At 32.7% G+C, this 13,372-nt stretch overlaps 1 protein-coding gene across 3 annotated transcripts in view; it reads right to left on the bottom strand.

Moving 5' to 3' along the window:
• The window catches only part of LOC110020375 (transportin MOS14), a 63,551-nt gene that overhangs the window by 40,892 nt on the left and 9,287 nt on the right, over positions 1-13,372 (bottom strand). For 2 of the 3 annotated variants that reach the window (XM_020718456.1, XM_020718457.1), the window contains exons 4-7: positions 11,613-11,660; positions 11,384-11,530; positions 5,068-5,199; positions 1,639-1,679 (exon numbers count right to left, since the gene is read on the bottom strand). In XM_020718456.1, the coding sequence (XP_020574115.1) occupies positions 1,639-1,679; positions 5,068-5,199; positions 11,384-11,530; positions 11,613-11,660 (368 nt within the window). The remainder of the gene's footprint in view (positions 1-1,638; positions 1,680-5,067; positions 5,200-11,383; positions 11,531-11,612; positions 11,661-13,372) is intronic. The other variant, XM_020718458.1, reaches the window with a different exon arrangement.

The raw sequence follows: 13,372 nt of genomic DNA on the forward strand, positions 1-13,372 counted from the left end.
TTTTTGAGGAATGTCTTAAAAGAGAATTGGATTTTATTAGACAATGTGGTTGGGTGGATTCATGGAAATAATTCATTTCTAAAAGCCTTTAAACCTTGGAAACTAAATTTGCATGAAAGAAAACAAAAGGTTGAGCAAGACAGTCTGATAAGATGCCATCTGTAAGCATCCAGTAATATCCAAAATTTTTGCCCTTCCAAAACAAGACTTCCTCTCATCAAATACAAAGCATGGTATTACAATTGCCCAATATCCCCGCCCATTCCCAAAACCAAAGCTTTGTGAAGTCCTAAGAACATTTATGGAAGTTGGTGACTGCCCAACCCCAGAAGGTCAATCAAGAACATTTATGGAAGTAAGTGAAGCCAATATAACAGAAATGTATGGAATATAAAATATATATAGATGCTAATTGACAAAATTGTCAAAAAAGGGGCTAAATTGGGTTCTATGGAAGAATAAATTAAATGTAAAATTTAATTTTTCGGTACGTTGATCCAAAAAAATAAAAAATGGTAGCTTTAAGATAGATGAAAAGTTTTAAGAAAATCATCTAAAAGTGATCACTTTGATCTTAAGACAGCAGACAGTAAATCATAAAGAATAAAGAAAAAATTTTTATCTATGCCACACAAATCTTAACAGGCTATTTTCAATGGTACATATTAAGAAAAAGAAATAAAGTGCTACCATGCATGCTTTTATTTATAATGAAAATAAAATTGAAGGCTAAAAACTAGCAAACAATGTAGCTGTATAATACAAAAAAGTCACAAGCATAGTACAGAAGGGTAAACAATACAACCACAACTTTCCTAAAGAGATCTAGATGTTCTCACTACTGAAGTTAAAAGAAAAAAAAAGGCATCCTCTCCAGTTGTTTGTTAAGGATTAAATCCCAAATTGTAGCCTAGAAGTTGTTCGAATGTAAAAGAAACCAATAAGAAACTAACAAGACAAGAAAAAAAAAGGTATTGATACATGATACACCATTTTACTGGAGCTACACAAGGCGCATACAAAAGTGAATGAAGAATATCAGATAAACTTACATTTGGATATCAAAAAGAAATATTGGTAAGAATCAAACTAGAAAGTAGCAGCTATGCTGTGTGGATAAGTTGATAACTAATAAGACAGGAAAGTATGATCAGCAAGAAAGGTCGGATGCATACCAAAGATAAGGTTATACGATAATAGATTGAAATAGTCTATTAGGCATAATAAGGAACGAATAAAAGTCAGCTCAGGGAAGAGGATTGATTTTGAACTGTCTATGAAAGTAACTGGTAAGAAAAAATAACTACGATTAAATCCAACCAAGAAGACTTGGCTAACTTATAATGCTGTCAAATGCAGTTAAAATTTGTATGCATCAAAGAATTCATAAAGCCATCAAACTAAATGCTTGAGATAGGATTGATGATGATTTGTGCAAAGACAGCAGTCACCATAATTATCCTAAAATTATATCTCAACAGCAGCAGGCCAGCTTAATCCTTCAATAAGCACCCAATGCATGCGCTAGTTAGGTAACTTAAGCTTCCAATGGTTAAGAAAAAGAAGTAAACAGAAATTAAGATACATTGGACTTTTCAGTGGAGACACAACATATTTTTAGATGCACAAAGAACATACCCACTACATAATCGAAGCCATGATGCAAAAGCCTCCAGTACCTGCATGCAGAGACCGTGTGATTAACAATTCAAACTAAGAAATTAGAATAATTTCAATTCCTTGCATGAACTCGTAATCCTTGATGGTGTGCAAATTGAATTAATTAAAAACCAAAGAGATACAAAAGATGTACAAAATCATGCCTCTTGGGCCATGACAGCAAAATAGGATATCAAACTAAAAACAGCAAAAAAAATAGATATAATTATGCCTCATTAGGTAAATCTTTTTAAATACTTTGCATTTCAAAAACGTAAAATGGCACACTTTTGATGTATAAGGAATTTGTAAAGGAAAGCTTAGTATTGCACTTTACATTTTCATGAATTAATGTCATGTGAAGCAAACATGAGTTAACATATTCATATATATGAAAATAGTAACCAACAGGATGCTCCTTCAAAATTCCATCCCCCCAGGTATGGACTTGGTGCATTTCCCACAGTTTTGAGGCATGAGGGGCTTTTAGAAACCATATAAAACAGATATTACTAAAAAGAAGCCTAATCAGTACGTACATCAATTATATTGTGGCATATGTTACAGCACAAACTGCAAGTTCTATAAAATTATTAGGTTTGGAAATCAAATTTCATTCTAAATTACAGTCCTTTGGGCTAACCCTTCATTCTCAGAGCATGTTAGATTTCTTTTTCTTTTAAAGAAAGATAAATTATAGCTCGGGTGCAAATGTACACCAAATATTTCATTCTCTCAACTCAATCCAACCCGGATCAAGATTCCAGGTCCAGTACGTACTCACCAAATTTTGACACAAACTCGTTAGGTTCACCATAAACATGCCAGGTCTAACGAGCACTTGTCAGATCCAATATGTATTCATTAGATTAAACATTAACCCGTTAACCACAGTAAGCTCATCTCTACTCCATGCAAAAGTCGAAAATGCATGCTCATTCAGATCCATCTACATAACTACTTGTTAAAACTTGTTCAACACATGTAAAGAAGACCAACGACTTAATGGGTGTTTTTTCTTCATTTGAAAAGTTTGAATATGATTTTGTGTAGTCGTTATACAAAAATGAGGTCAATTTTTTATTATAAAAAAATGAGATCAATTTTTTACCACAGTTTTTTTATGTGATGGACCATTTTGAATCAATTTTGTGTAGAAGAGAGACAAAACTAAACATATATGATACTTTAACTGAATTGGCCACATTGGAATAATCACTGGAGTATTTGGGGATTAAATGGAATGACAAATTGAAGATGAGCAAGCTGCATTACTGAAGATCATGGTGGACTCTTGATTTAATTTGTAGAAGAAAGTAAATTATTGTGTTGGGGAAGAATCAAGAAGCCAAGGAAAGTATGTGAGCCTCATTGTTGAAAATAGAAAGAAGAGCCTCATTGTCAAAAGAATTAAGTATATGTTCGAAAGTAATATTTTAAAAAACATGAAATCAAGTTGAAAATTTTACGAGTTAGCAATAGTTTCTGGACATAAATTTCAAGTTTTTGGAACTTTAATTTAAATTTTTTTTAAAGATCAGCATATATATAAAAATAAAAGATGAAAACATTTGAAAAAATGAAACAATAAGAACATAGGGAAAGCAAAGCTAAATATAAGAAACAAAAAGAGAAAATTATCATCTGCATAATAATAGCAATATAAATCATTTGATGTGTAAATCATTAAAATATCAAACGAACTACCAAAATAATACTAATACCTGAAACATTTTTTAATAAAGAAAAACAAAATGTAGCAATACCAAAAATAAATATAACAAAGGCAACAACAGCCTAACAACCTTTCTTAAAATTAAAAACCATATACATGTGGCCTTCTACTGCTGTCATATAAAGCCTACACATAGAAGTAAAGCGCACAAACGCATATGCTTTTAGGACTTGTTTGACTGAGGCAAATGCCCGGTGAAGAAAGACTTCAATATAAATTTTTAAAAGTGTTATTTTTACATAGTCAAATGAGATGAGTCCAGTTACATTTTGAAAAACAATGAAAACAATAGAATGTAGAAGGAAAGTCATTGCATTATTCCAAAAACAGTGATGCTCTATCATAACTTGAGAGAATGAAGAAAAGTATGCACTCCACTCCTGAACCTTTTCTCCATTCAGTTTCTGGAGATTGCTCCTTTCTCAGGTAGATCAAAATGCAGGTAAACTCTATCATAGATTCATCTCTCAATCTAGAGATCAGGAAGGAAGGAACTTAGTTCCTTTGTGTTTCAACTGTTTGGAGATAGTAAATGTTGCTATGAAATATAGAAGCAAAATGATTTCTTACAATCAGATAAAAATTGTTCATAGGAACAATTCTTTCCCGTTATCAAAAAAGTGCTAGATATTCTCCACATGCTTTTCTTGCATTATGTAAGTTCATAGGAACAATTCTTGTAGGGCCTTGGAAAGTTATCATCCAGGGAGGAAATAAGATTATTTTAACAAGAATACATATATATTTAAAGATTACTGGTAGAATGTAAGCATTGTGTGTCACAGTACCAAGCAGTAATTAAAAAAAAAAAAACAAACAAACAAGCAGCAAAATATGATCAAACTTCACCCAATACAACAACAAGAAGACTTCACCCAATACAAATAAAGAAAAAATGATATTAAAAAAAAAAGTATTCATTAGTAAACCAAAAAAGCAATAAAAAAGGGCCGGACTACTCCCACTACTCAAAAAAGATGCCTATCAAAAAGATAAAATCCGTCATGACTAACAGGGTACATTTTATGGTCGGGCTATTTAGCAAAGATATGCAGCAGTAAAATATAGAAAAAGTGGACTATAAGAAGGATTAAAAATTAAACTTATTAGAATCATCTAAAGCCTGTAAAGGTACAGTTTGTAAGAAAATATTTAACATGATAAAGAACACCTTCATTTCCAATTTAGATATACACTACAAGTTTAAAGTGGAAAAAAAGAGTAAATCATAAGTGATTCTCACATGCTCCTCCTAGCATCTAACAAGCTAAAAGTCTTAAATAGAAGGCATTGACAATAATCTGAAAAGAGACATAGAATACAGATATTTCTTTGAAAATAAGCTAGACCATTTTCCATCCCACACCACGTATCAAGCAGCACCAATTACACCAATTCATGAGCCCATCAGCAGAATAAAAAATAACATGAGGCATAGAAGCCCACAATTCAGAACAAAACGCATAAGAAGCCTCGTCTTTGATCAACTAAGTTAGAAATTAGATGAGAAATTGGCTGAAAATTTTTTTAACAAAAAATGGAGAGGGCAAGCAGAGAATATCAGCTACAGATAAAAAGATTTAAAACTTTCCTAGAATAGCAAAGAATAAAATATACCCAAAAAACAAAATAAATAATTCAGGCTGTAGAAGAAGAATGAAAATGTTACCTACCGGGTATTTCAGTTCACAAAAATTTAAACAAGCCGTCAAAAGACTGAATGCAGTTTTAACTGATGAAGCAAGTTCTTTCTCGAAATGGCGGCGTCTTTCAGGTCGTGCTGCTATTCGATAATTGTATGCTTCCTGTTCATGAGAAAAGAAAGGATAACATAAAATATAATAAGAACGATACAAAATTTATCTCCATAAGAAATAACTGAATTTAATAAAAATGCTAAAGAGAGATTTTTTACATCAAGCATTGATTGTCACTTCATTCTTTGCATGTTATAATTTGCAAATAAATAAATAAATAAATAAATAACCACCATTGCCAAAATAACATCTAAATTGAAAAACTTTGTATTCTCGATAATAAAAACAGCATCAACACCATTATTATCACCCAAACTGATTTGGGCAAGTTTTATGAATCATTATTTTCCATTCACTTCTTGTTTGCTGCAATAAATAAGCACAAAATGTTAAAAAAAATGGAAATACATCATATGGCAAGCGCTGGAAGATTAAAAATCCAAAATTTGAAAAACAGATAAGATGCATGTGCACACTCACCGGACATTAGCATAACAAATGCTGAATTCATGTAAGCCTGCATTGATTTTCTTATATATTTGATACTGATTGTTTGAGCTTTTTGCATTTCATTTGTTTTTGTTTTGGTGGGTTTGAGGGGTTGATGATGAGATGTTTGGCCATATAGGTTCTTCAGATGGTCTGTTGGTCGTTGTTGGTTGATGTCACATGTGAAATCCTAATAAAAGCAACCAAGTTCCTCTCTTCTTATCACATGTGAAATCCTAATAAAAGCAACCAAATTCCTCTCTTCTTTTCGTTGCAATACGGTTTTGGAGATTCTTCTGGAAGGTCTTTTTAAGTGATATACATGTGTGACTGGCACGAGCTTTGTACTACATGAGTTAAAGGCAATCAAGAACCATTTTTCTACAAGTTTTGTTGTCTTCTTATAGTGACAGATACGTAGTGACAAATTGGTTGGGCGATTTACCGAGTTTTTTGAGACGTCTCGTCAACACAAAACTATAATTTCTTACTTCATTTTTCAATTTATACTTGATTATTTTGTACAGTTTCCTTTTATTTTCATTCCCAATATATTTGGGATTGATTGTTTGGGTTTTTTACGCTATTCGTAGGTTTTTTTTCCATTTGTATTTCATTTTTTTCTTTTGGATGGTTTGAGAGGTCCATGATGAGACTTCTGACCTTATGGTTCTTTTGGATGCCATGTTAGCCGTTGTTGGTTGGCGTTACATGTGAGATCCGAATGAAAAAAATAAAATTCCTATATTATTTTCAGTGATATGGTTTGTAAGGATCTTCTGAATGATATTTTTTTGTGATACGCATATGTGACACATTCGAGCTTGGTTTTGTGGGTTAAAGGCAACGAACAACTCTTTTTTTATGAGGTCTGTTGTCTTCTTGTAGTGATAGATTCGTTGTTTGGTTGGTATGACTAACCAAACAACGACGATTGCTCTTCTTCGTCTGTTGTCTTCTTGTAGTGATAGATTCAGAGAAGTCTGAATGCTACGACGAACAACTCTTCTTCGTAGCATTCAGAAAAGATGAGCTCCAAGATTTCAGGGTCTTCCAGACGATTGCTCTCTTGCTGCAGACTTCAGACTTCTCTGCTTACGTCACGTCAGACACATAGCTACGAGAAAAAGTTCTACAGGTGTCGCGCTGGGCAGACGGTTCGGGGAAGTGTAAATTCTTTCAGTGGGCAAACAGTCTAGTAGATTTCATTGTCGACAGTGATCAAGACTAGATAGCATCTCTGGAGGATGGCGTAACTCGTGACGTGCGTCGTCTACATTATAAAATCAATACTGTCATATTACTAATTGTACTTTTAATAGTTTTTTTTCTTTTTTGTAGCATATTTGATAATCACTGTTACGTGAGGGGTTTATCTGGATTTTTGTACCGTTCTGAAGTGAATTTTTTCTTTTGAAGTATCAAATATAAGGCTACAACAGTTCTGTTACAAACAACCTTACTACACGGGGGCAGAATGATCATTTGTCCAGGCACAGCTTCCACACAGCTGTTTTCAAACCGCAGAAAACAAACAACCAGTCAGCTTCCTCGCAGCAGCTTCCTGGGGCAGCTAAGCTGCATCTGCCCTAAACATACCCTAAGAACCTATGTGAACTATGGATTGGGCCAACTAACAATAGCTTTGATCCTAGTAAGGCACATCTTGATGACGATTGTTGAAATAATATATTCTATGAAACATGTTTACAGCATCATAAAATGATACTTCTTCAGGTGGTCATACAACCTTTTCAAAAAACTCCAAACTCTTGCAAGTGCTTCAAATGCTTATCCACTGAATTACTATGTCAAATTACACAACCAAAAACTTTTTAATAGTCTCCAAAAACTTTGTTCATCAGCTTTATAGAGTGCTCATTATATTGGGCAAGTCAAAATGCATGACTATTCACTCATATAATCGATCTTACATCATGAAGGAGGTCTTTTACTCATCCACTAGCCTCGTTCTAATTTGGTGGTATCCATTGTACAAATCTATCTTGAAAAAGATATTACCTCCATACAATTAATCTAATACATCATCCAATCTCGATACTTAATCGTCGTGTTATTCACTGCCTTGTTGTTAGTGCACATATGTCACGATCCGTCTTTTTTGGCCATAATTAAAGCTAGAATAACATAACGCATGGATCGGTACTCACATTAACTTACCCTCGGGTCATCAAAAAATATTTTCAATGCAAAATTGAAAACTTTATTTTAATTAATACGAAAGTTGCATAGAATCAAAACCTCCAGAAAAAATTTGATGAACAAGGTAACTCAAAAAAGCCACCAAAATATTTATAGTGTTACAAATATTTATCAACCTTGATATTGTGCATATTTGTCATGGGGCATGCTTATTTTGAAGATGTTGCACAAAAAGAAGGAGAGAATAAAATCTTTGAAAATGGGACAAAAGACAATAAAAAAAAAATTAAAAAGATCTGATAATACACAGCTAAAAAAAGAGGCCGTTGAACTGAAGTTCTAGAAGAAAAATTTTATGTTGGTAGTTCATTACGAAAACTCGAGGCCCGCTACAAACACAAATTTTCAGCAGGTTGAATTTAACTCAAGGAAGAAAAAAATGACAACTGAGTTCTATTACAACAAGAATACAAAAAGTAAGAACAGAAAATGCATCCCTCCATGCCCATGATCGAGACAATAGGATTTCAACCGAAATAATGAAGGAAAAGCTGGTTGATATAAATTCAACTGAATCAAAAACTGAGTAACTAGACGTATTCTATAACATTTGAGTGCTTAATACATAGAAGCAGAATGAAGGATTATTAAGGATATTGCTTGCTACCAGAATTACATTCCATGCATAAATACTAGAGTTAATGTATTTGAACTACAATTACAGCAAAATGAAGTATACTATGGCTTACCTATAAGCCACATGTTATATCTTATTAAGACAACTGTCAAAACTTACTTCTCTTTGACCTAAGAAAAAAATCTTTTTCATTTAAAAATCCAAATTGCTCCTACTAGCATACTCAGTACATGACAACAACGTTTTTGTCCGTCATGGACTTCTCAACATCACAACTAATTTTACTTCAACAAACACGAAGCATCCCCTCCACGGTGGTGCATTTGAGACTCTTTTGTGAGTGCCAACAACCTGCCTCTTTGATACTAAGTAGCTTTGAATAAATACATTAAGTAGCCAGAATCTTAATTTTCTTCTTATTAATGGCTGATAAGCGTTACAATGTGGTTAAACTCTTTGCCATTGTTGACTCAACAGAAAATATGACCATTCCTGGTCTTCAGCAGGTTCCAGATTCGGCAATAGGATTTCTTCACTGCAATTACCAAAGAGATTGCTTTTATGTTTTTATCAGACTTCAAATGTATTAGCATGTTATTTTCTCTATGGCAATGGTTATTTTCATATGCTTTTGTCATCATTTATAGATGAATGTCATTTTAGCTTCATATCTTTCAATTATTCTTTTTGTACATAACCATCCAGCATTCCTTCATGTATGCATTTCGATGTTGTTAAAAGCAAGCAGGGCACGCACATTAACATTTTGACAAACCGAGACAAGGACATGAAACTTTAAACACGTTCCCAAGTGGGCAACCTTAATAAGTCATGCCTACGCAAGCCTCTTTCCATGAGTTGTAAGATGAGGGCCAATACTCCAAAAGTTGAAAATGAGTCAGTCTTTTATGATAATAATAACATGGCACGAAACGTTGTGAAACAAGCAATAAAGATTAAAGAAACAAGCATTTCCCCTTGTAAATGAATTGATAAAACGCATATGCAATAACTTTAATTATAGAATAGAAAATCCTAATGACGAACATGAAAATTACAAAAAAAATAGTAGAATAGATGCAATGTAGAGTGCAAATAACAGGAGAAAGGTGCTTGATAAAATTTAAATATTCCTGACCTACATTCTTAAAATAATCTATCAAACAAGACCCTTTGAACTAGAATGAAACAGAACTTAAAAATCTATTATTTATCCCGCCAACCAAAAAATAAACTAATGGGATGATTGCATTTAATATTCTTCAAAAGTGTCTCTTAATATTAAATAAACATATGAATAATACTACATTCATTTTCTATACCTTGCTTTACTCAGGTAAAAATCTATCGTGGCAACCATCATATATGAGGTTGGAAAGCAATCTCACCCTGAGAGTGTCTACCGCTTATTTAAACATTAGCTACTATTAAATGGCACTATAGCTACTAAATCATACCGTTTCAATTATTTATATTTTTTCTTTTATTTTTTAATAATAATGAAGTCATGCTTTAGAAATCAATTGCTTAACCATTTCAAATTTTCTATATTTCCATCAATTATAATTTAAAACTACTGTCTTCACCTAGAAACCATTCCATAATTTTATTGAAAGTACTAATACAAAAGAAAAAATTAAAACATTTGAAATAATTAAAAATAATTTCATAGCTAAATTTTAATGCATATAACAGTTGAAAACAGTATAAAACTAAGTACACGTGCAACTAAAAAAATTACCAAGATGGAACCATAAAAAAGAAGCAAATTAATAAAACTAATAGACTTAGGGATTGTTCGATTTCTGTATTTGTGGTGTAATGAAAACAAAATCCAAGGGATTTGAAAATTATTATGTTTGGTTGGATGAAAATAAGACTTGGGCATGTTGCATAAAAGACTATCTTAATTTATTAGAAATAAATGAAAATATGACACTCAGTAAATGAAAATATGACACTTAATTTATTAGAAATAAAGTTTCATGTAGTCGACCCCACTTAGTGGGATAAAAGCTTGTAACCTTTGTTTTTGTTGTTGTTGGTTGGATGATAATAAAATGAAGCATAAAATTTTGATGAACATAAAATTCACCCTGTAGTTCAAAACTGGTGTATTTCAAATTCATTAGATTTAGATGATTTCTAAATATACTGCAAATTGTAGCTTATTTTCATTGCCACCATCGCTCGCCGCTAGTCGCTCAACCGCCGGCGTTACCACCGTCAGTAGCAACATGTAGTCGGCCTCACGTCATCACTACAGTCAGTTACCAACCGCTACCCACCGCAGGTGCCACCATCGCTATCGCCGAGCATGTTTTACATGGATTTCATATTTCTTCAAACCAAACATAAAAATAGAAATTCCCACATTTACTTTACACCAAATCAAGAACTTCAAAATACTTCAAATATACTACAATTCAATTAAATTGTATTCATTTTACATTACAATCTTTTTTTCAGCAAACCAAACAGTCCTTTAATGTTTTCAATTATTAGCAAAAAAAATTAAATTCTCATAGGTTAGAGTTTAAAAGAAAAAAAAATGGAGATCTAAGATATCCGAACAATAAGATATACAAACAAGTCCAAAAACAAGTTTTTATGATGTATTTAAATAACCGTTTTATGACAAAATTTTAAATTAATGCTTGAAATGTTCTCTTAGCTGTTCTCTAATATGCCATTTGGCATAGTAAACAAATACATAAAGTTTAAACTAATCTTCAAGAAGGTCAGAATTCATGTCACAAAGTTTAGGCTCATTTACCAAAAGATCAAAGTGCAATTTCCATTATAAATTTACAGAATACTGTCTTGTCATTCAACAATTTATTAATTATACCATATCTCAGCATATCCACATTGCAGCTCCAACAAGTTGCACACTTTAGACCAAACAAAAAAAAAAAGAATTATTATCATCAGGGACCATACCTCTGGCAAAACAGTGAGCAACTCTAACAAGCCTGGGATATATTCAGAATGAGTTCTCATTTCATTGCTAATCCAGTTCACAATGCCACCATCTCCCCAGCTTTCCACAGAGACATGCACAGCCAAAGCAGCAATGCCAATACTGATCTAAAATGAAAAGGTAGCTTATATGTGCAAGCTTAACTTAATAAAATATAACCAATAACTTCCACAAATAATTTAGTCATACCTGTGTCCTAACTTTAGGGGGGCCTTTGCTAAAGTTCTTAAGCAAAGCCTGCACTTGGAAGCTTCAAACCAATTAAAAAGTATAAATAGAAACACACAAATACATTATGCTAGCAAATAAAATGCAATACAGCTTTTGAGCAGTATAAATTAAAAGCTATAAAGAAACAGTTAAACAGAGGGTTCACACTTGTAAAGTATGATATAATAAAGATCAACGAAATCCTACATTATTGTAAAGGAAAATAGCTAACTGAAAAAGAGAGATGATTCATCAGCAAGCCATCAATTATCGGAATTTAGAAGTTAGCAAATTTAGATGCCAACATATCTAATAAACAATTTAGTATTTTTTTGCTGTTTCCAAAAATCTGTATGTTCATTTGCTAAAAAAAAGAATAGTAAAGAAAAAAATAAGATAAATGCTACAAATTCTCAAGTAAATTTGACCAACTAACTGATGCCATCATAGTAAGACAGGGTGGTATTAAACAGATAATGACGGATATTGATGTGTACAAGTATTATATGAATTTTGTTATACAAATTCTGAATGAAAAATATGTATGATTAAAATATAATTTAAATTCTTAATTTTTTCTTAATTAACTTCAATCTTGACAAGTCAAAAAGAGGTAAATAGAAGACTTTTTCATAAGCATGAAAGTCTTTCTTATAAATAAAATGTATTATGCTTTTAAATGTTGCAATTTGAGTAGTTTTCCAACACTCTTACAAGATGAAGAAAATGGAAGTTTTTTATAATACGTAGTCATTGATGATATACGGGTGAATAGGTGAATTGAAAACAGGCACCATCAACTAATGTCCAATACCCTCACCAATAATACAAGTACTGCCTTCTAGGGATTTCTTAGAAAAGGCAATAACAATAATAGATTCAGTTGACGAGTTTGAGTGGGATGAGTACTTCTATGTGTTTGCTATTGATCTTATCCAAAATAAAGATAATAGAAACATACTTAAAAGATTTAAGGTTCAATTTGGCTTTTTTGTTTGTTTGGTATGTTTTGGGATATTTGATGATGGAATAATTTCTAATAGCAATATGATAATTGGGCTGAGAAATTAGCTCGATGATTGTCAATCCCTTGAAAATAAAAATCGGATTTTAGCTCAGATAGAAATCAGCTCAAAACAAACGAGCTAAACAATGAGCAAATTTTAAAAATCAATATATCAAACCAGAGGAAAATCGGATCATTTGGCCCGCAATCAGAACAAAATTATTTATTTATTTATATGCAATTCGGCGGATGGTGGAATCCCCCGTGAATCGGTAAAAGATATATTTCATAACTATAATGATCTAATCCCTCAATCATAGCCCTACAAGTCCCAATATCGTGTGTCTCAACTCTCATCTCATTATGGTGCCCTAGTTTCAAAATCCCTAGGTCAAGAATCTCACCTACGGCCTTACACCTTCAGAGTCCGGCCTCACACGTCTTCATGTCATTGCTTCTTAGCTTGTTGCGAGTTCTTCCTGTGAAGAGGAGAAGCCTTGCTTAGACGCTCTCTACTTCTCTTTCACTTACTCTGGTGCTCAGTGCTCCCTACATTCACTCTATCGACTTGTGAGTTGGTAACCTAATTAATAACTGGTAAGTTGGTTTCTTCCATATTAACCATAGTCCCCAAAAGTCCTAAGGCATGTTGTTGCTCTCTCTCGCCAAGAGCAACGCTCCCTGACACTTTCCTCCACTGGTCATTCCCCACACCTGGGCTTTGAGCTGGCGC

The sequence above is a fragment of the Phalaenopsis equestris genome, unplaced genomic scaffold (genome assembly GCF_001263595.1).
Source record: "Phalaenopsis equestris unplaced genomic scaffold, ASM126359v1 Scaffold000095, whole genome shotgun sequence".
In the NCBI taxonomy this organism is placed as follows: Eukaryota; Viridiplantae; Streptophyta; class Magnoliopsida; order Asparagales; family Orchidaceae; genus Phalaenopsis; species Phalaenopsis equestris.